The sequence below is a fragment of the Aspergillus terreus genome, genomic scaffold (genome assembly GCF_000149615.1).
Source record: "Aspergillus terreus NIH2624 scaffold_12 genomic scaffold, whole genome shotgun sequence".
Lineage (NCBI taxonomy): Eukaryota > Fungi > Ascomycota > Eurotiomycetes > Eurotiales > Aspergillaceae > Aspergillus > Aspergillus terreus.
Genome location: NT_165935.1, coordinates 474689 through 496647, shown reverse-complemented (window position 1 = coordinate 496647; position 21959 = coordinate 474689). Strand labels below are relative to the sequence as shown.

Below are 21959 nucleotides of genomic sequence, written 5' to 3'. Positions count from 1 at the left end.
CATATGACCTAAACATAGTAAACAACTCTCTCATAGATCGTAGCTATATACCTCTATAGTAGATAAATTCATGAAGCATCATCTATAGAACCATCTCTATATCAACATATTCGGTCTATACTCCAGTCCATCCGCTGCGCAAGCCCCACACATCAACATGAACAACCGTGCCATTCCCCAGTCCCTCAGCAGAGAAGACCACTCGATCCAGCGGTGCAGTAGGATAGTACACCATCGTCCCACTCTGCAAGTCCCTGTTCAAAAACACCTCCAACAAAGACCGATCTAACGCCCCGCTAAACCGAACCGCCCCGTGCTCCACCGTCACCGGCGTCTCAAACCGCGACGTATAGTCCGCGTTATCCTGCGTCGTAAACAGATGCGTCCCAGCGCGGTCCATCCAGAACCGCTCACTATCCAGCTCCACCCCGCCGTTGACATGCTCTCCCGACGACGACGTAAAGTTGAAGCTCACCGTGCCAGCCCCCTGACCGGCCGGCACACCACTCACCACGACATCAAAGTACACAGCGTTGGACACAACACCCGTCAGGTTAGCCGTGACCTCTCCGTTACGCACCCGCCGACTCACGACCCGCTCCCCACGGACAGGACGCAAATCGCCCACCGGACGCTGCGTGACCACCCACTTCCCACCAACCTGCCGCAAGCCATGTTCCCGGGGTAGCGACATCGCGCCCCTCCAGTCCTCGAGCGGCCCCGTCGGCACCTCCTGCGTATACTGCCAGTTGTTCGCCCAGCCGATGGATAGCGGCGCCGCGCCAGGCGCCAGCCCCGAGAACCACTGCGAGGCGTAGTTATCCTTGGCAAAGTCGTACAGCGTCTCGTTGGCCGACTCGGACGTGAAGCTCGTGCCGTCAAACTGGCCGACCAGGTAGTATGTGCCCGAACCGCCCAGCGGGGCGCCGGGGTTGACCGAGATGAAGAGCACGTCGCGGGTGGAGCCGTCGGCGACGACGAAGCGCACCAGGTTCGGACACTCGAACTCGACACCCGGCAGGCCGGGCTGCGTAAAGTTGGACGCGTGCGTCCAGTCGCGCAGGTTCGGCGACGTGAAGAACCCGATCACCCGGTCTGCGGCGTACGCCACGGTCATCACCCAGCGGCCTGTCTCGGCGTGCCAGGTGACTTGCGGGTCGCGGAAGTCCTTTGAGGTGCTGTTGATGACCGGGTTGTCGGCGTACTTGGTGAAGGTATAGCCGCCATCGTGGGAGTAGGCGATGTTCTGGGTCTCAGAGGTGGGAGTGTCGACGGTGTAGATGGCGACGACGCCGTCGTCTTGGTCCGGGAAGAAGCCCGAGGTGTTGTCGCGGTCGAGCACCGCGGAACCGGAGAAGATGTACTCTTCTGGATGGCTAGGGGAGATGGCTATGGGGTGATTGTCCCAGTGGTAGAGATCACGGCTGGTGGCATGGCCCCAGTGCTGGTTGCCAGCAACGAGTCCGGTGGGGTTATCTAGGGGAGTCAGACTGACAATATGGACTTTCGCATGAGGGCAGGGACGGCATACATTGGTAGTACAGGTGGTAGATGCCCTTCCGGTCATCGAAAAAGAGGCCATTGGGATCGTTCATGAAGTTCTTCGGCGGAGAGAAATGGACCTGCGGTCGAAGGGCCCCAGAGTAATCCGCGGCGTTGGCCACGGCCATCACGGCGAAGGCAACAAGACAGCTCGTTTTCATGGTGTGCAGTCTGGATTGGAGCTATGCCATCCTCCGACTCGACCACTGGCGTCGAGACGAGGGAGTATTTATACCGTACTGCGGGCAGCCTGCGCGCTTTCTTAGCATATGAAGTTGCAGGAGTTGACTTCGGTATACCGACGCATTGATTGGAAGAGGGGACACGAACAGACACTGCGGGGTGATGTCCGAGATGCGGGTGTTTCTTCCGAGGCTACTCCGGTGACGTCCGTGTACAGTGGGAGGCCTCTGTACAGAGCATGTCGATTGTTTGCTACCTTCCTAGATGAGGTATAGCCATGGCCGATGACGTGCAGGAAATTGCGAGCAACAGTTCGGGGGATCATCGGGGGATGACAAAAGTCTGTTACCAATGCCTGCTTCAACCCTAATTCAGTCCCTACTGACGGCGTACAGTTCACCTCTATCCACCCGCTCCACCACAACCAGCCCTCTACCAACACCTCATTACACAGCGACCTCGTATCTCGACTCAACATCCACCTATCAGGCCACCAATTCGGCGCTGTCTCGGAGAATTCCCCAGACGTCATAAAATCTCCGGCCATTTCGCCGAACAGCTTAGCTTCTATTAGGTCCATGCTGCATGCTATCATCATACGGCATACACATACTGGGTACACCTCAAAGCCCCCGCTCAATCTCCTCAACAGCAGCCATAGCTCCCCGCACCGTCTTCTTGGCCGCCTCCGCCGGCTCCTCATACGGTGTCCGCGGCCTCAACTTCTCCTCCGCGCCCACAATGCCCGCCTTTGGCGCCGAAAACACCGCCGCAGCATACTTGGTCGCCGCAATGCCGCTCTTGATCGGACTCTCCGCAAGCGCCGTCTGCTTCTGCAGCTCCACCGCCTCGGCGACATGGCCTGTTGTGTACAGCTGGTAGACGCGCGACGCCGCCTTGGGAAAGACGTTCGTAAAGGCGCCGATGCACCCGGCCGAGCCGACCGCCAGCCCGCCGACGAGGAAATCCGCCTGTCCGCCGTACACGGCGAACTCGTCTTTCGAGAACGTGGCCGCGAGGCGGGTGATTTTCGCGACGGAGCCGCACGTCAGCTTGACGCCGACGACGTTGGACACGCCGTCCGGGCGAGCAGCGGCCGAGGCACGCACGATCGCCGTGATGGTCTCCGAGTCGAGGTCGACGCCGTTGCACACGCCGGGGAAGTTGTACAGCACGACGGGGAGTGGGCTCTGCGCTGCGACGTCCGCGAAGAACCGCTTCACCACGGGCATGGTCGTCGCCTTGCCGAAGTAGGCGGGCGGGAGAACGAGCACGTAGTTGGCGCCGGCGTCAGCGGCGTCAGCGGCCAGCTCCAGGACTTGTTTTGTGGAGTGGGCGCCGACGCCGGCCATGAGGGGGTAGTCGGGGCCGACGGCTTCGCGGGCCGTCGCGATGAGGGCTTTGCGTTCTTCGCGCGTGAGGAGGAAGGCTTCGGAATTGGTACCGAGGATGACGAGCCCGGTGAGGCCGGTCTGGGAGAGGTAGGAATAGTACTTCTTTTGGGATTCGAGGTCGAGTGTGTCGATATCGTGGTTGAAGAAGGTCACGGCGGGGCACCAGACCCCGGGTCTGGGGACGTGGGGTTGCGGGGAGACACGCGTCATGATTACAATTGTAGAAGACTTAGGACGGATGTATAGGGGGTCCTATGAGGGATAAAGCGTATGGTATATTATAGTAGAGTAGAGAGTGTATGTCGACTTACGTCCATGGGGTTATATACTTGCGAGCGGGGAAGAGGGAAAAGAATCCGCTCGGGAGGAGGAACCGAGATCTGATCTACGGAAGGGTGTCCGAGATGCCGATGATCAATTATTGATCATTTCTAGATCGATGTAGCAGTATTGAACAAATAACCCGAAATACCATCACCGCAGTCTGAACAGAAGAATGCAATCAATGCTGGCAAAATTAGTATCTTCTCTTCAAGCCGTGTTGATATACTCACCGTAACGTCCTCCCACTTCTCCCAGCCGCGGCCACGCACCTCCGCCAGTTCCTCCATGGTATACTGTCTCCCGGTCGTGAAATAGCCCGCATTAATCTTCGCATCGATCTCGACTCGCGAATCGCTGGGAATCATGTCCTCCGGAATCGGCACCCGCTCCAGGATCTTGATGCCAGACTGCACAATGGCGTCGTGTTTCATGTTGGACATGGACAGCATGCGATCGATCTTCTTGATGCCCAGCCAGTGCAGAATGTCCGGCATGAGGGCTTGGAAGCGCATCTACCACCGTTAGCCTTCTCGTTGCGATGACGGATTCACCTCCGATAGTCAGTCACATACATCTCTAACGCCGGCAATATTCTCCGTGCGCGTGAAATACTTGTCAGCCGTGTCGCCGCCGCGCTTGCGCGCATTGTACACCAGGTACTTAATGACCTCGCCGAGGGCGCGCCCCTCCTTGCGGAAGTAGATCACCACACCACTACCTCCATTTTGCGCCTCGCGGATGGCCTCCCGGATCCCGAACGCCAGATACGGCCGACACGTACAGATATCCGACTGGAAGACATCGCTGCCGTTGCACTCGTCGTGGATGCGCAGGGCCAACCGCACGTTCTCATCCGACACCCGCTCCGGAGGTCCAAAAATGTACACCGTCAGGCCGCCAATCGGCGGCAGGAAGACCTTCAGATCCGGGCGCGTGATCAATTCCGGGTAGCTACCGCCGGTATGCTCGAACAGCGCGCGCCGCAGGGTCGCCTCATCGACGCCAAACCGGTCCGCCACGCCCGGCAGATACCACACCGGCTCAACGGCGACCTTGGTCACGCGGACTTCGCCCGACTCGTCCACGACGATGGAGCCGTCGACGTCGAGCTTTTTCTCGCGCACGGCCTCGCCAATCTCCGCCAGCTTCATGTTGGCACGGGTGACGGCCATCGTCGGCCGGATGTCCCAGCCGGCGTTGAGCTCGTCGCGGAACTGGTTGACGATGTCATGGCCGTAGGGGTCCATGGAGACGATCTTGGTCTTGTCGGCCCAGGCGGGCTGCCAGGGGAAATTGAACGTGGGCTCGCTGTTACGGAAGTCGGGGCGGAAGTCTGGCGGGAGGTCGCCGGCGGCGATGGCGAGGGCGTTGTAGATGGCATAGCTACCGCCATGGGCGCCCAGGGCATTGCGACGCTTCAGATGAGCGCCGCTGCGCGAGACGAGCACAGGGCCGCGGGATTTGGCGTCTGGTGCACCCCATTCTAGGGGAACGGGGTCGATGCCACTTTGTCCGGGATAGGTGGTTAACTAGGGGGTCAGCAGTGATGTCGCACAGAGTCAGGGAGGGACGGGGAATTCTGGAGGCCTACGACGATGTGTTTGCTGTAGCGCGAGTTGGCAGATGTCGGTGAAGTGGCTATTGTTGCGCCATCTGCGGGCTTTGGGATGTTGTCAGTATCCGTGGCGAGCATGGTAGGGGGAAACAAAGTCAATCTTGATGCAGTGGATGAGGAGGCGAAAGATAGAGAGGAGGAATGAAGGAATGAAGGAGAAGGCGAGGGGGGTAGGACAGGTCATCAGTGTCTCCCTGCATGTCTGAAGTCACTCTCTCTCCGCACCTTATCCTTATCGGCTCATTGTTCCTAACCCCTCACTTAGGCCGCATTCCGACGCTGGCCGTGTCCGATCCATGGATGTCCATCGTTCAGTAAATAGGTTGATGTTGTCTGACATATCTGGATGCCTAGCTTAGCTAGATATCTACTAGACAAGTACTGCTAGGTATAAAGTAGACCGGAGTCCAAGTGGGACCATCTCCACTACCTACGGGTAGGTATATATCTTCATCGTACAGGGAGTATACGAACTTCAGAACATATATATACCTTCTGTCTCCAGCATAACCACAAACAAACTGGTATCTATTATTGGACTTTTACTATCGTCACTCTTTCCGCATAAATCACATAACAGCCATTCTAGCAACCCAACGGCTCCAACCCGCCATCATTGGCGGTGCTTGCACCCCTACCATCGACCACATGGACGGCCGCCTATTTCCCAAAGGTGGCCTGCGAACGAGGGTTCTTGATCGTCTTCTTGATAATATCCTCCACCTCATCCCAGTCCTTCGTGTCGATCCGCTGGATGCTGGTGTTGAAGTATTTCTGGATCTGGTTGAGCATGTTCCACTCGTCGCGGTTGGAGACGAACGAGATTGACACGCCCACACGGCCGAAACGACCCGTCCGGCCGATACGGTGCAGGTATGTCTGGAAGTCGGCTTGGCGGGGTTGGTTGGGAGGGAGGTGTAGCTCGGGAATGTCCTAGCGGAATGTTAGTACCAGAAATGCACATCAACTCGGGCGACTTACGTAGTTGATCACCATCGATACGGTAGAGACATCGATTCCTCGAGCAAGCACGTTGGTCGTAATCAGAACCTTGGCCGCGCCAGCACGGAACTGGTCAATCACCGCGTCACGCTGGGAGCCCTCAATACCACCAGTCAACGATGCCACCGTGTGGCCTTCGGCAACCATGCGTTTTTCAATTTCCATGGCGGATTGACGGGTCTGATGTTGTTAGAACGGAAACGACCAAATATAGAGCGAGGAACCAACCTTGACGAAGATAATGGAAGAGCCCACAGTGAGTAGACCGTAGAGGCTGACCAGAGTCCGGTACTTGTCCTCCTCGTCGGAGCAGTCCAAGTAGAGTTGTTTGATTCCCTCCACAGTCAACTCCTCGTGTTGCAGGGTAAGTTCGTTGGCCTGCGGCGCGAACTTGGAAGCATATTGGTGCACATGAGTCGGGAAGGTAGCGGAGAAGAGAACCACCTGAATAGTTCGCGGGAGAAGGCTGCAAAGCATTAGATGGGAGACAAATCAACGATCGAGAGGAACGCACGCTTTCACACGAATACACTGATCACCGAGACCCTGTTGGTCCAGCATGTTATCGGCCTCATCCAAGACCAGCACCTGGAGCTTAGCGGGGACCATAATCCGCTTCTTGATCATATCCATGACGGTTCCGGGAGTACCGACGACCACGGAGGCCTCCATCCTCGCGGGACGGTTGTTGGTATCGGCCGGAACGGCAGTACCGATAATGAGGTTGTCCAGGAACTGACCCATGACCTGAATCACACCGACGATCTGACGGGCCAGCTCACGGGTGGGGGCCAAGATGAGGGCCTGAGGAGTCTTTTGCATCTGTTCGGTGGAGAGGTCGAGACGGCTGAGGATGTTCAGGACAAAAGCAGCGGTCTTTCCGGTACCCGACTGGGACTGGCCGACTAGGTTCTTCGGAGGGTTGCTCAACAGCAGGGGGAGGGCTCGCTCTTGAATCTTGGACGGCTTGCGGAAGTTCATGGCCGACAAACCCTGGAGGATACGGGGGTCACTATAAACAACATGGGTTAGTGGTGGGTGCATTCCAAAGTAGCATGAATAGCTAAACGTACAGTCCCAGGTCCTCGAAGTTCTTGACTGAAAAGAGGGGGTTGTTAGGGTCCGCTTGGAGGTCGCTCAGCTTGACTTCGACGTTGTATTCCGGCTCGTGAAGTTCGGATCCGCCGAGCTGAGCGGGAGCACCATCGGTTTGTCCATTATCGGTGGGCTGTTGGGTGCTGTCTGTGACGGGTTTGAATTAGTGTTGGGTCGGGATGGGTGGTCGCGACGGAAGGCCAAAGCAAAGTCGAACGACGGCATGCGAGACGGCGTTACCTGCGGGCTTAGACTCCTCGGGCTTGGAGATGCGGTCGGCAAGGGAACCTCCAGCAGGAGCTTCGGTAGGTTGTTCAGACGACATGATGGGTATCTGGGTTGAGATTGGAAGAGAAGAAATGGGATGAGAGACGGCGCTGAAGCGGAGAGATCGCGGGGTCGGGAGAGTCCGAGAGAACGCGGCGATCCACAGGGAGAATCTGATGATATGGAAGTGATATGAAGCGGTAATTGAAGTGATAGGAAGACGATGGAATTCAACAACACAGTGAGAGAGAGAGAGAGGACCCCGAGGCGAATGGAGGGGAGAAAGAAACAGAGGTTTACCGGTTTACCAGGCAAAAAACGCATGAACGAACAGTTGACGCTGGGTTGCGATCCCGCCTGCCAACTAGGCCCGATCAGGCAGGCGGAGAGGGCGCCTGTTTCTCTCTCATATACGGTAGGCGGTCAAGAATGACGTACTATGGACAGCTTCCCAGTTAGGCAATTACGTGGCCTGACAGCGCCCCGTCCCGTATTGTCACGGAGTTCCTTCGTCCTCCCCCGCTTCCCAATGCCTCTTCAGGAACATCTCCAGTCCACGTTTACTGTCCCTCACTGAACCTCTCTGGGGAGTCCGTGTCGCTCGTGTACATATCTGTGGCTGACTGTCCCGGCGCTGATCCAGACGGAACACGCGGAGAGGCAGATCCCCTTCCCAATCCCAATCCCCCCTTGCGATCATCCCCGAACCGGCCTGAGAGAGTTCTTATGCGCCGCGATTACCCCCGTTTGTCGCACCAATAATGGCAACCCCAGACGCCGCTCCTCATTTTGGAGCAGAGCTGAAGGTAGTATCCTCACCGCAGGAGCAATCAGATGAAGAGCAAGGCTAAGCTGCAGGACAGGATGCATTCAAACCAGTCAACAATTGGGTATGCCTACGTTCCCCCGCATCTCGTTCAAACCTCCTTCGACCCCTCACCAGGGACCGACAAGACATCGGACTAAGATCGCGTACCCTAGGTTCTTCATGGGATAACCTGGCTGGATGAGATCCAACAGTTCTACCGCGAACGAAGCGCCATCGAGAAGGAATACGCCGCCAAGCTGACCGCCCTATGTCGGAAATACTACGACCGCAAAGCCAAGAAAACAAGCACTCTCAGCGTCGGCGACACCCCGAGCATGACCCCTGGCTCGCTCGAGAGTGCCTCTCTCACGACATGGACCACCCAATTGACCGCCGTGGAATCGCATGCCACGGAGCGCGACAAGTTCGCCAACGACCTGGTTGTTCAGGTCGCCGAGCCGCTAAAACAAGCCGCCGCACAGTATGAGGAACTGCGCAAGTGTCATGTCGACTTTCACGCGAAGTTGGAAAAGGAACGCGACTCGTCTTACCATGATCTGAAGAAGATGAAGGGAAAATATGACGGGGCGTGTCAGGAGGTCGAGACGAGACGGAAGAAGATGGAAAGCTCGTTCGATCACAGCAAACCAAAGGCGCAGGCGGCGTATCAACAGCAGATTCTTGAGATGAACAACGTGAAGAATACGTATTTGATCAGTATCAACGTGACGAACAAGATGAAGGAGCGGTTTTATCATGAGTATGTGCCGGAGCTGCTTGATGTGGGTATCTTCTTCCGAGGTATTTCGTCTTGATCACTGCTGACCAGACCAGGGCCTGCAAGACCTCAATGAGACTCGCGTGACCAAGCTCAACTCTGTATGGTCGCTAGCCGCCCAGCTGGAGAAGAATTCCCTCGCCAAAAGCATGGACCACATGTCACACTTACTCCAGGAAATCCCGCGCAACGTGCCCAGCCTCGATTCCCTCATGTTCCTCCGTCACAACGTCACACAGTCACAGGAGCCACCCAACGTGGGCTTCGAGCCGAGTCCAGTTTGGCACGATGACGAAACCCTGGTCACGGATGAAACGGCCAAGGTCTTCCTTCGCAACCTTCTCAGCAAGAGTAAGACTCAGGTGCGCGAACTCCGCGTTGAGTCTGACCAGAAACGCCGGGAGGTGGAAAACGCTCGCAAGATCCGAGAGAACATCAAGCAGGGCCGGGACAACCGCAACGAGGTCGAAGTCGTGCGCTCCATCTTCTTCCTGCAGGGTACGCTGCACGAAGTTGACCGCAAGAAGCTGACCGCCGAAGTGGAAACATCGACCATCATGTCGGCTGTTGGTGACCTGTCGCTGGGGGCGCAGAACCACAACTTCAAGTCGCAGACGTTCAAGATCCCGACCAATTGCGACCTGTGCGGTGAGCGCATCTGGGGGCTGTCGGCCAAGGGATACGACTGCCGGGATTGTGGCTACACGTGTCACAGCAAGTGTCAGATGAAAGTGCCCGCCGAGTGTCCCGGCGAGCAAAGCAAGGAGGAAAAGAAGAAGCTGAAAGCGGAGCGACAGGAACAGGCCAGCGCCACTCCGACGCTGGACTTGGAGCCCACAACGACGAACTCGTCCGCGGCGCCCTCGCTCACGCGGCAGAACACGATGAATTCTTTGAGCTCGGGATACGCTGTTAGCGCCAATCGGTCGCTGTCGAACGTCAACCAAGCGCCGGCCAATCCGGCGGAGCTGCCAGGCCAAACAGCTACCCCAGCAGCGCCTCAGGAGACCAAGCCGGCGCCGGCGCGACGGAACCGCATCCTTGCGCCGCCTCCAGCACAGTACGTCGCCCCACCGCCGGTGACGGAGTCGCCGCGGACCAGCGAACCACGAGGCAAGATGCTGTACGCGTACCAAGCGGGCGGGGCGGACGAGGTTACGGTGCAAGAGGGCGACGATGTGACGATCGTCGAGCCTGATGGTAAGTTGAGCAGTCCGCGTGTCAAGATGTTGCTAACTATGGTAGACGGATCGGGATGGATGCGAGTGCGCGTCGGGACGCAAGAGGGTCTGGTGCCGGCGTCGTATGTCGAGGCGCTCCCGGCCGCCGCCGCCGCGCCGTCGCCGGTCCCCTCGGCCAGCCCTGGCCTGCCGGAGCGTCCTGGGTCGACGTATTCGAACTCGTCGGCGTCGTTAGCAGGCAGTGGCGCGGGCGGCAAACGCGTGGGGCCGGCCGTGGCGCCGCGACGGGGCGCAAAGAAGCTGCAATACGTGGAGGCGATGTACGACTACGAGGCGCGCAGCGACATGGAGTGGAGCATGGCGGAGGGAGATCGGTTCGTGCTGATCAACCGGGACAGCGGCGACGGCTGGGCAGACGTGGAGCGGGGAGGCGTGACGAAGAGCGTGCCCGCGAACTATATCCAGGAGGTATGAATCAATCACGGGCAATCTAGTCGATGTACTGTAGTGTAGCTATATAAAAACCATGCTATGCAACAGACAAGCCTCCCTCTATACACCAGGACAAACGCAGCCATCATAACACATAACTCGTCAATCATATCACGCACGCCCCTGCTGTCACAACGGCGCCGGCCCAGCCCCAGCCCCAGCCCCCGAATCCAACCACGACCAATCCTCCCGCAACACCTCATCCAAATCCAGCCCCTCCAACGCCGCCGCATCATCCACAAACCCGCCCTCAAAGAACATGTCGCGCTCGCCGCCCGCCATGGGCAGCGACACCGGCACGGTCGCCGCATACGCGCCTGCCGACGCCCCCAGCGCCAGCTGCGCCGGGTCCAGCGTGGACGGCGGGTACACGCCATGCGACACAGCGGAGTAGCCAGCGTGGGTGTGGCCGCGAGAAACACCCGGGTAGCCATGCCCGGGCATATGTCCATGCCCATGCCCATGCCCATGGCCATAGCCCTGCACCGAAGGCCCCGGATACGCGCTCATCAGCGGATCAACCGGTCGATTCCGGTCCGCCCCAGCACCCTGCTGGCTCTCCCGTCTCGACCCCGCCGCCGCCGCCGCGGCCACCGGCGCAGCAGCCGACGGCGAGGACGACGCGGGGCGCGGCGCGATGGGGAGAAACGACGCGGGCGGGCGCGCGGCTCGGCCGGGCGGCAGTCTCTGGGAAGCGCAATCAGCGAGTGTCGCGAACAATATCACAGCTGTGGGTGTGCATGTGTGTGTGTGTGCAGGTGCAGGTGGTGAAGGGCAGATGGGTAGTGGTAATGGTAATGGTGCACGTCTACATTTGCAGGGTTCTGGTCGGCCTGGCGCAGCTTGGAGTGCTCGTCGGGCGTGGGACAGGGGGAGCGGTGGCATACAGAGCAGGTCGAAAAGGGGCGACCTTTTCTGTTGATGCGGATTAGGGGGCGGTCTGTAACATGTATCTCCTCATTAGCTGGCCATATCGGAAGTAGGGATACAGGGTGTAGGAGGCAGGGACAATACCATGGTGTTTGCAGGTGGTCACCCGGTGGCCGCGGACGCACGCTTCGCAAGCCCACTTTTCGCCGTCGATGAGCATGCCTTGCCGGGACGTGAGGGATGATGGGCAGAAGGGACTACATGGTGGGAGGGGGATTTATAGGCGGGTTCACAGCCACAGATCGCTGCATAGATCCATCGGAAATTATGTAGCAGAGCTACAGAGTAGGAATTAGGGAAGTACTAGCTAGTAGTGTGCTGTGGATGGACGTAACGATGCGGCATTTTTGTATACAGCGAGATACCGCATCGGTGCTAGCCGAGACAGCTATAGGAGGAGCAAATCCCTCATACATGGCAATCCTGCTGCCTGCTATTTGGACTCTGAGGGTTTCAGGAACAGTATGCTAGTATTACCCCTGAAGAGTCTATCTCTCCCGTAGATACAGTACAGATAGGAAGTATCGATGCAGCCTGAGCTTGGGGCACTATGAGGCTGAAGCTGGATTAAGGTGTGTTAAGCTGCTCAACCCTAATCTCGGAGAATACCTACCTTAGTTACCTAGTTACGTATGTAGTTACTTAGTGAGAAAGAAAGAAATTGTCTCGCTTACGGTGTGGCTTGCGGCATTATTATTCTTATTATGAGACTGTCGGCTTCAACCGATATGAGGCATTTTGCTTTGCTTTTGCAGGCCCACGGAAGATCCTGCTATGGCGCCACGCACTTACTGCCACGCATGATCCCTAATGCCCTGTATTCAACTCGATACCTAGTAGCTACTAAAAGTATGTACTATTATCCCACTCGGCCCCGACTTCACATGAACACGGCCTGCCGCGGTTGAGTAGACATCTACTCCTCTACAACGTCGGCATCACAGTCACCGTGTGCGTCTGCGTCACCATCACCGTCTTCGTAGTCGTCACCACCACAAGCGACGGCGTTGCAGCGCTTTCCCCAATGCTACCCCCCGTGATCACCGCAGACGCAGTGCTGCTCGGGATAGCCGCCATGCTAGACACGGACGTCGACGCAGATCCCTGAGTGTTGTCCTGCGCCAGGATCCGCGCCACCGCCGCCTCCGCCGCAACCATCACAATGGCCTGCGTGTTACCCGTAGGAAGATCCGGATGGATACTCGCGTCGACAATGTACTGCTTTGATTAGCTTCATTCCACACGAGTATAATTTTTGGGGTCCTACCAGATTCTCCGTTCCATACACCTTCGTGTTGGTGTCCACCACAGACGTCCCATTCTCACGGCCATCGTCCAGTCCCATCTTCGCCGTGCCAACCCAGTGGTCACCGCTGGTCATATCATTCAGGATATCCGACGCCGTGGAGACGCCCTTGACCGAGAAGCTCTTCGACAGATCCGACAGCAGGTTGTCGAGGAACTTAGTCACCGCGTCCTTGTCCTCGGTGGTCTGGAGCCAGGGGTCGCTGACCAGAGTCGTCGAGCCGGCATCGTTGATACCCAGGACACCCGATGACGTCGCGCCGTGCGTCAGGTACAGCTTCATGGTGATGCCGCCGTCCGCGCTGGGGCTGCACGAGCCCTGATAAAACCGGGTGACCCCGTCCGAGCCGACGTTGGAGGTCCAGAACTGCAGCCGGTGCCCGCCCTGGGTCAAGACTCCAGAGCCCTGGGCAAAGAGCCGGCGGTCGCGCGCACTCGGCACCGACATAACGCTAGAAGTGTTGTACGCAGTAAAGTTGCTGCCGGTGTTCACGGTGATGGTAAACATCGGGTGGTCCTTGAGGTTCTGACCAACGGGCAGCGAGATCCACTCAGCCTGGGGAGGCACGGTGATGCCCGTCGAGCCACTCTGCACGTTCTTGATCTGTTCCGCCGGACCGATGCCCGAGTTGAACAGGATCCGCGGCGTGGACATGGCTCCAGCCGCGAGAATGACCTTCCCTCCGGCGCGCACGTTGATGATCTCGATTCCGCCCGCCTCCGTCTCGACCTCGACACCGGTCACCCGGCCACCACGACGGACCAACCGACGGACCATCGTGTTCAGACGGAGAGAAAAGTCGTCCGAGTCCTGCACCAGCGGGAGATAAGAGCGGACAGGACCGGCACGGATGCCGTCGGCGATGGACCACGAGGGGTACGAGTAGATCATGTGCTTTTCGTTAGGCTGCTCCTGCTGGTTTACAGACTTCCAACCCAAGCCATCGAAAAAGGATGACAGAACAGAGTACATGGCCTGGTCATAGCGTCTTCCGTCGGCAGAGGGAAGCATGCTGCCGGGGTTGCGCTCGTACAGACGGTCTGCGGCGGCCGACACATCCTCCCACTTCCAGCCTTCAGGCCACTTGTCGTCAAAGTCGGCTGCCTGGGGGTGGATGAACGCCATGGCGTTGATGATGGTGCCACCACCGAGGACGCAGCCGGCCATGCCCGGGACATCCTCGCAAAGATAGTCGCCAATGACCCCGAGCTTGGACAAGGAGGTGCCGACGGCGGGAATGTCAAATGGGGTCAGAGACTTGTTCCACGAGAGTGAATCCGTCGCACTCATCGACACAACCGGGAGCGCCACCCCGTTCGATCAACAGCACCTTCTTCTTGGCTTCGACCAACCGCTCGGCAGTGATGATACCAGCGGGGCCACCGCCAACCACAATATAATCGTATGTGGTGTTGGAAACGGTTGCCGGGCACGCTCGGGGGTCCGGGGTTCGCGCTGGGCAGAGGGAGTCCACCGAGGGCCGAGGCCGAATGGGGTGGTGGCCAGTCGACTTCGCCATGGCCGCCCACGTGGAGTATTTGGAAGACTTGGCGTCCGAGAGCAGCATCTTGAAGGAGCCAAACCCGGCGGCATGGTAGGGGAGGACCGAGGAGGGAGAGCTGGGGGTGGTAGGATTGGTCTTGCTCAGAGCCCAGCCAAGGAAGTAGGTCTCGTCACTTGCACTGAAGGTCGTCGGGGATCCCACGATGCATCCGCTGCACAAGAAGGTATACGTCAGATGGGTGCTGTTGACGGAGGTGCCATCGGGAATCGCGGTGAGGCTGGCATCGCCCGAGAAGACGTCCGGGTTAGCGTAGGTACTGGTTTTCCGCAGGGTCGAGACGACCGAGTCACCGTTGGGCCAGGCTGCAAGCAGCAAGGTCTGGGTCATCGATCCACCAAGACTGACACCACCCCATCCTTTCGACTCGGACAGGGGCACCACCAGCTGACCGACAAAGTCCGAGTCCACCGACTCGGGGAGGGCCACACCAAAGCAGAACCCGGTCGTTTCATCGCACCATCGTTGAAAATCGATTCCCGTGGTTGAATCACTGTAGGCGGACGAATTGTAGGTGGCTGCCGACGCGCCTAGCGCGGAGCTGAGGGCAACGAGGCTGGCGAGAAAGGAACGCATATCTCCCTATTTCCGGAAATAGAGAACGAAAAAGTAAGGGAATTTATAAAGACACGAATGAACGGAAGGGTTGGCTGGCCCAGCAGCTACCCAGGACAAAAGAATGGCGGCGACGGCCGAAAGAACGAAGGAAAGGAATGAGATATGGGCTGTGAAGAATGATGCTCCATGGTTCCCTGCAGGGATTGATATAGTTCGAGGATTGTGGGCGTTGCATGGAACAGGAGAAAGCAAATTATTCCAGGATGGACTGCGGACGGGCTACTGTTATGGACAGATTGATCGGTGGGCTTTTTTCACGACTGAGGGGTCCATCTTGACTTGGCCAGTGCTTCGTGTCTGCGATATCACGAGCACGCCGTTGGTTCATCGCAAAATAAGCACTTCAGGGGCGGGTTTAGTTCCTCTCTAGTCGAGTCTGGCGGTCACGCTAAGGCCGACGAAGCATGGCCTGGTTTCATGGGTAAACATCGGTGGTTTGAGCTGTTGCGACGAGACATTTAGATAAAACACTGCTCTCCGAGTGGGAGATTTGGGCAAAGGATGGATCAATAAAGCAGAATCCCTGATTGGCACATTGATCGTTAGGACGAACCCAGCCAGAAACGGGTTTCACTTGGAAAGGACCTAGTGGAATCATGGCGCATTCCTGCTGATATATTTTCGGACGAGTCCCGAGCCTCCAGTCGGCAATCTCGTTGCGAGTCAGTCACTTCTCCGTCATTGAGGAACACATGGGAGTCGTCCGGAAAAACGGAGGAAACCTGAAACTGTAAGCGTATCAGACTGAAGACCAAAAACAGTGGATCAGGCAGGCTTCAGGCACATCACTACACGGCACACATTCAGACAATACAATATCATGAAGAAATCCATTAGCTCTATACGAGTCCCGGTGAGCACGCATGCATCACCCACTGTACAAATCAAAGTCTCTGCTGCTGACGTCGCATATTTCCGATAACGCCTCGCGGACACGTCGACGCGAATACAATTTCACATAGAACAGCGGGACAGAAAGAAAGACATGGAACAAAATCCGGAGACAAAAAAGGGATCCACCAAAGCTTAAACCAGAACCAGGCCGGCACCGAAGAGGGTCGACATCAGCGTGATGGCGCCGACGACGAAGGGAGCCATGCTGAGGCGGGGAACCTGGAGACCCGCGGCAATGCCGGACGAGGTGGCCGAGCTGCTGCTACCGCTAGTGGCCGAGCCGGAGCCAGGAGCAGCGGTGCCAGTGGAGGAGGTGCCGGCGCCCTGGCTGCCCTTGCCGGAGAAACCAGCGCCCTTGCCGGCTCCCTGGGTCATGTACTTCTTCGCGGGCTCGGGGATGGCAGGCAGAGCATCGTTGTCGACATCCCAGGCGGGGGCCTGCTTGGCGGGGCAGGGGTTGGCACCGCCAGTCTTGTTGTAACCACCATCACCCTCGGGGTTGTTGGTCTTCTCAAAGGCGGACTTGAGAGCATCGTAGTCGGGCAGGGTGGAAACCTTGGAGCCTTGGACCTTGACGAGACCGTAGTTGCTGGGCTCCTGGGAGTACTCGTAGACGAGACCACCCGAGTAGACGCCAGTCATCTTGGTGGAGTAGAGGGCGCTGACCTCTTCAAACTTGCGGGTGTTGGTGTTGCAGCCGTACTCGGAGAGGAAGAGGGGGAGACCGTAGCCGGTGAACATCTTGACCTTCTGGTCCCAGCCGGAGGTGGTGAAGGAAGAGGGGTCACACCAGGAGTAGTCGTTGAAGGCAAAGAAGTCGGAGCGCTCGTCGTCAGTACCGCAGTTCATGTACTCGGCCATCTGCAGACGGTTGGTGTCGATGTCGGCCTGACATTGTTAGCGTCTTTACGTTGATGATGGTCTTGCAGGATACTTACCGCCGAGTAACCGACAGGGATGGAGCGGTAGTTGCGGCTACGGATGTACTGACGCAGGTCACGGGTGACGGCCTTGACGTAGGGGGCGGCCTTGGAGGAAGGACCATCGTTGATGACCTCGTTGCCGGAGAAGAAGGCGAGGGTGTTCTTGTAGTTGGCAAAGGCATCGACGGTGGCAAAGATGTACTGGAGGTAGACATCGTTGTAGGAGGCCTTGGGGTCGGCGCGGTTGAGGGAGTACTTGGGGGTGTTGACATCGAGGACGAGGTAGATGCCGGCGTCAGCCAGGGCGTTCATGCACTCGTCGTGGTTCTTCGAGTTGTCGACGGAGTAGACACGGATGGTGTTGAGGCCGAGGTCCTTGAACTTCTCGATGTCGCGCTTGCAGCCGTCGGCGTCCGCGATGGGGTCCGAGAGGTCGGAGGAGCCACCAGGCTGGTAGTCGACACCCCGGATGTAGAAGCGCTCGTCACCCTTGAAGAAGGCATTGCCCTTGACGGTGACGGGGGTGACATCGTCGCGAGCCTTGAGCGAGGGGGCGGCGATGGCGGAGGAGGCGCCGAGGACGAGGGCCGCGGCGACAGCGGAGGCCTTCATAGTGAAGTAGGAGATGGGAAATTACAAGGTATGGATGAAAGAATGGATTGAGCGAGAGAAGAGGAGTAGTTAGAAGATGGAACGAGTGGACGTGGGTGGGTAACGAGTGACTGATAAAGAAGGAGAGAAGAAAGAAGGAGGAAGAAGGAGCAGAAGAAGGACGAAGGGGTGCAGGAGAGAGCGAGAGAAAAAGAATGCAGGCCGGATGGGGGATGAGTTAAAGGTCAGGCAAGCCAGGCTGGGTTAAATCCCTGAGGTGGATTCGTCATCGGGGTTCACTGCAGATCGGTCCTGTAGTATGGAGTATAAAGGGTATATTTGTTTGTAGTATCGAGTGTTTGATGTAGTATTTCCTATCTGTCCATTGATGTAGATTCTAGAGTCAACCTCTATCTCTATCTACCAGTACTTCCTATTCGTATACAGTATTGTCCATAGGAGATGCTATACTAGATACTTACCTACCTATGTACATGCCTAGGACATACTAGTACTAGGGACTCTACTCCGGATACCCTGACTGGGCGTAAATTATCCCTGACGATCCCTGCATTCCCCACCCGCGCATCGCGGTCCCTGCACGCCAATGAAAGGGGTCTGTGGTGTTTCGGATTACTCGACGTGGCCATGGATCCTCTCCAATCACTCCCCTGAATTCGTCGATTAATTAGGGTCCCTGTCCCGTCTTATAAATAGCGGCCACTCGCGGGACGATCCAGGGTTCCGAAAGGGTCGTCTCACGGAAATGCATTTATTGAGGATGCCTACGGGTACCAGTCGAAGCAGTCTAGACCGACAAGCAATACCAAGACGCCACTAAGACAACGGTCTACTCCATAGTCACACAGACCAGTATTATCGTGTTATTCAAGGGTCCTTGGGCTATTTTATTATCTTTCTATGGGTTTGATCCTGAATTTCACAATTCTACTCTGATAGATTTTGTCTTTTATGGGATATATTTATCCAGTCTGTACTTATGCACTAACAGCACTGATACTAGGTAAGGTATATATACCGATGTATGCATCACCTACGGAGTTCCTAGGTAATACAGCATCGCCAACCAAATATATACCCTATATGCATCAACCCCAGGCACAGATCTATACTACCTCTGCAACCGATCGGTCCCATGCACCCAATCCAACAACCCAATCGATCCATAATTCAAATTGAACTTTTCATGATGCAAATCATGCATCCTCGCCTGCCCCGCAAAAAAGTCATACCCACTATGCACCGTCGCCGTATTAAACAGCTCATACGCCAAGAACGCCCAGAACGTCACCACATGGCTGCCCAGCAGCTGCGGCGGCAGTGAGATCGGCAGCGCATTCGCCACGATCTGTTCCACCGGATGCGCAAACTGCGCCGCCAGCGCAATCGGCGCCGTGAACCGGTGGTGCCGCTTGTGGATGCGCCTGTACCACGCCGGCCGGTGCAGCAGCCGGTGGCTGTAGTAGAAGAGGGCTTCCCGGAGCAGGAGGCTGGCGGCGATGTCGCGGAGGAGCTCGATGGGGCCGGGGAGGGTGGCGCTGATGCGGTAAGAGGGGGCGCCGCGTCGGAGAAGGACGATCTGGGTGAGATGGAGGGCGGAGGTGATGAGCTGGTTGCGCGCGACAACGCGGAAACAAAGCCGGATTTCAGCGGCGCTGGGTTGTTTGGTGGCTGGTTGGAGCTTGTGACGCTGGGAGAAGACGGGGAAGAGGAGGTCTAGGGCAAGATAGCAGAGGGAAGGCAGCCAGAAGGTGAGGATTTGGACGAGAAGTGTGCCGGTGAATTCGATGGCGAGGGGGGAGTAGGAGGCGACGACATTGGACCAGAGCGCGTCCATTATGCTGGATATAGTTCGATATATACTGGATGGAGAATGAGATGGCAAACGACTGAAAGATTTATATAAATTTCCACGCGGGGTTGTCATATGGAGATGCGGAGTACCTCGGCCATATCCGTTGAACAGTCACCACAACCACATCATGGAAAAATGAACCATTACTACCTAATTACAGGTACTGTAGATGTTGTTGTCGATTAGACTTGGATCGGTTTCGCCTGGATACTTTGCAGGATGTTTGAAGAGAGTCCTACCCAGTACCTACCTAGTTATGCACTCCGTAGCAGTCTATGTAGCTCACCTTTATGGATATAGAAGGAACCGAAGAAGGGAGGGCGCATCCAGAGTATGCCTTCCATAACCCCCAACGCTCCTACCTGTCCACCGACCTACCTTGAGTATATATACCTACCTCCGGGCTGAGGTACGTCCACCCATACACCACATCTCATCCCACGCACACCCATTCAGTATACACTTACGAAACCATCATCCAAGGTAACCCCGACACCACCACAACCTCACATCAACTGACAATCCAGATGCATCTTTTCATGCCAACACTCCTCGTCTCGCTGTGGACCACAGTCCAAGCCCTCCCTCCCCAGGGCCAGCAGCACAAGCTCTTCACCCGAGGACCCGCCTTCGCTGGCTTCCCCAACGCCACTATTCAAATCCACAGTCCCGACCTAGGCGCATCTGGATCGCAACTGGGCATCGACTTCACTCTCGACGGTGCAGGCTTCTTTCCCGCACTGTCCTGGAAACGCCCGGCGCGCGTCACCGTCCGCGAATACGTGCTCGTCAGTGAAGACGCCGACGCCGACGCCGAAACACCCATCCTGCACGGACTATACTACGGCATTCCACCTGTGTTCACGGGATTGACCAACGATGATTTTGCCGTCGATACCTCCCGCAAGGAACCGTACTCGTTAAAGGGCGGGTTCCAGTACGGCCGCAATCTGGGGCTGACGACGTATATGCCGCCATCACCGCCGTTGGGACGGGGTCGGCATCGGTATTTCTTCCAGCTGGTGGCGCTGGGTAACCCGTTGGATCGGAAGCGGATGGACTCGTTTGTGAGTTTGGCGAATATCACGAGCGAGATTCAAGGGAAGGTGGTGGGTTGGGGCGAGTGGGTTGGAGATTTTGAACGGAAGTAGTCGTGTTTAGGACAGGCGTTATGGGTGGTATGGTCGGCGTTGTATAGTTATTTGCCGCGAACGAGGACGCTATATATATTAGGATGCATTGGATGGAGTACGCATCATAAACTCATTCAATAAGACGCAGCTGTTCGATGCAGGATTCATTCTAGGCTGCTTGTTTTACAGTATCCTGAGAGAATATATATCTGACGGACAATGTTCAATACCAATGGTTGACAATGATTATCAATTGGGAGAATAAGGGACACCATCGGCCGCTGATCGGGTCCGATCAGACAGTGATGATGTAGAGTCGGCGGTTACCGCCAGGCGTTTATTTATAGAGAGGCAAAAAATAGATCATGTCTCAGTCTGACGGTGTCCACGCACAGGTAAGACAACGCCTCGTATCGAACTCTGTCGTCCTCGAGTTATCCGATGTTCTTTGCGACTGACTTTGTGGAGGTCAGCACTAGACACGTCAATACTCAATCATGAAACTAACAGCCCTGAGGTACCTAGTAGGTACCTAGTACGATATGCAGATGCCTGAGACAGAAGACTTCCTCTTTTGGATAAGCTAAAACAGATCGATCGAGACCAATGAGGAGCTTCTACTCTCCACCGCACCAGGCCGAATGCGGCATAGCGGCTCTCGGGATCTTCGGTTCTCAAGATTTTCAACCCTCAAAACGGTCGGATCCGGTTGCAGACCGTCGAACAGTCCGGAATGGGCAGTTGGATGAGCAGGAACATGGAACTGAGAGGAGAACCGAGAGGGTCATGCCAATCGGAGGGTGGTTGTTGATATGACCAGATCCGCTCGGACAGATGCCGTTACTATCAGATACTCTGTACCTGTAGGTACCTAGGTAGTACCTCTCAATGAACTCTACTGATATTATTGATACTATAGACATTATTAGTACTGATTGCAATAACAACGACATTATTATTAGTTACCCCCTGTACTCTGTACTTGTAGACACATATACATAACTGCATCGCCACCCGATGGAGCCGGTGGCTTGTGCAACCGTCATTCCATGGTTTGTCAGGTCGACGAACTGTTCCATTCACTATCGACTACGGCTCCACTGACTATCAACAAACCGGGCAGCCTTCTTATTTCTTCTTCTCCTTCCCTGTTTCTTTCTACCTTATCTTTCTCTTCTTTATTCCATCCTCTTCAACCTCATCTCAATCCATCCCATCTCATCTTCTAATCCAACTCAAGATGAACCCTCTCGTCCGCCTTCTCGTCCTCTCCCTGGTGGCTTCCTCCACCTTGGCTATCCCCGCTCCCGAGCGTGCCGATCCCGATGCCGATGTTGCTCTGCCCAAGACCAATCTGCATGACTACATCCATCGCATCGACGAGGACTCCATCCAGCACGCCCTGCAGCTCTTTGACAAGTACCGTCATGGCGCTTCCCGCCCCGA

General features: G+C 56.6%; 10 protein-coding genes across 10 annotated transcripts in view; 3 read left to right on the top strand and 7 right to left on the bottom strand.

Moving 5' to 3' along the window:
- Positions 1-115: 115 nt before the first annotated feature.
- On the bottom strand, positions 116-1670 carry ATEG_08155 (uncharacterized protein; the record flags this gene model as incomplete). Its single annotated transcript, XM_001216776.1, has 2 exons — positions 116-1476; positions 1532-1670. The coding sequence occupies 2 exons, from the start codon at positions 1668-1670 to the stop codon at positions 116-118; spliced, it is 1500 nt and encodes a 499-aa protein (XP_001216776.1).
- A 678-nt stretch (positions 1671-2348) lies between these two features.
- Positions 2349-5136, bottom strand: ATEG_08154 (uncharacterized protein; the record flags this gene model as incomplete). Its single annotated transcript, XM_001216775.1, has 4 exons — positions 2349-3371; positions 3674-3955; positions 4016-4972; positions 5035-5136. The coding sequence occupies 4 exons, from the start codon at positions 5134-5136 to the stop codon at positions 2349-2351; spliced, it is 2364 nt and encodes a 787-aa protein (XP_001216775.1).
- Positions 5137-5718: 582 nt separating this feature from the next.
- Positions 5719-7480, bottom strand: dbp5 (ATP-dependent RNA helicase DBP5; the record flags this gene model as incomplete). The annotated part of the gene is made up of 6 exons (XM_001216774.1): positions 5719-5991; positions 6040-6240; positions 6289-6526; positions 6575-7072; positions 7134-7302; positions 7396-7480. The coding sequence occupies 6 exons, from the start codon at positions 7478-7480 to the stop codon at positions 5719-5721; spliced, it is 1464 nt and encodes a 487-aa protein (XP_001216774.1).
- A 703-nt stretch (positions 7481-8183) lies between these two features.
- ATEG_08152 (putative actin polymerization protein Bzz1) lies at positions 8184-10663 on the top strand (the record flags this gene model as incomplete). Its single annotated transcript, XM_001216773.1, has 4 exons — positions 8184-8228; positions 8404-9012; positions 9065-10208; positions 10254-10663. The coding sequence occupies 4 exons, from the start codon at positions 8184-8186 to the stop codon at positions 10661-10663; spliced, it is 2208 nt and encodes a 735-aa protein (XP_001216773.1).
- A 1872-nt stretch (positions 10664-12535) lies between these two features.
- Positions 12536-13571, bottom strand: ATEG_08151 (uncharacterized protein; the record flags this gene model as incomplete). The annotated part of the gene is made up of 2 exons (XM_001216772.1): positions 12536-12829; positions 12879-13571. 2 exons carry the CDS (start codon positions 13569-13571, stop codon positions 12536-12538), a joined length of 987 nt encoding a protein of 328 aa, XP_001216772.1.
- A 586-nt stretch (positions 13572-14157) lies between these two features.
- Positions 14158-15054, bottom strand: ATEG_08150 (uncharacterized protein; the record flags this gene model as incomplete). Its single annotated transcript, XM_001216771.1, has 1 exon — positions 14158-15054. One exon carries the CDS (start codon positions 15052-15054, stop codon positions 14158-14160), a length of 897 nt encoding a protein of 298 aa, XP_001216771.1.
- Positions 15055-16122: 1068 nt separating this feature from the next.
- Positions 16123-17525, bottom strand: gel1 (1,3-beta-glucanosyltransferase gel1; the record flags this gene model as incomplete). The annotated part of the gene is made up of 2 exons (XM_001216770.1): positions 16123-16878; positions 16929-17525. 2 exons carry the CDS (start codon positions 17523-17525, stop codon positions 16123-16125), a joined length of 1353 nt encoding a protein of 450 aa, XP_001216770.1.
- A 919-nt stretch (positions 17526-18444) lies between these two features.
- Positions 18445-19362, bottom strand: ATEG_08148 (sterol desaturase family protein; the record flags this gene model as incomplete). The annotated part of the gene is made up of 3 exons (XM_001216769.1): positions 18445-18471; positions 18563-18569; positions 18758-19362. The coding sequence occupies 3 exons, from the start codon at positions 19360-19362 to the stop codon at positions 18445-18447; spliced, it is 639 nt and encodes a 212-aa protein (XP_001216769.1).
- Positions 19363-19907: 545 nt separating this feature from the next.
- Positions 19908-20778, top strand: ATEG_08147 (YbhB/YbcL family Raf kinase inhibitor-like protein; the record flags this gene model as incomplete). Its single annotated transcript, XM_001216768.1, has 2 exons — positions 19908-20447; positions 20614-20778. 2 exons carry the CDS (start codon positions 19908-19910, stop codon positions 20776-20778), a joined length of 705 nt encoding a protein of 234 aa, XP_001216768.1.
- A 975-nt stretch (positions 20779-21753) lies between these two features.
- Positions 21754-21959, top strand: part of ATEG_08146 (putative GPI anchored cell wall protein (Dan4)) — a gene marked incomplete at both ends in the record, with an annotated part of 2213 nt that continues 2007 nt past the window's right edge. Inside the window, one exon of the mRNA XM_001216767.1 lies at positions 21754-21932. Coding sequence (XP_001216767.1) covers positions 21754-21932 — 179 coding nt within the window. The remainder of the gene's footprint in view (positions 21933-21959) is intronic.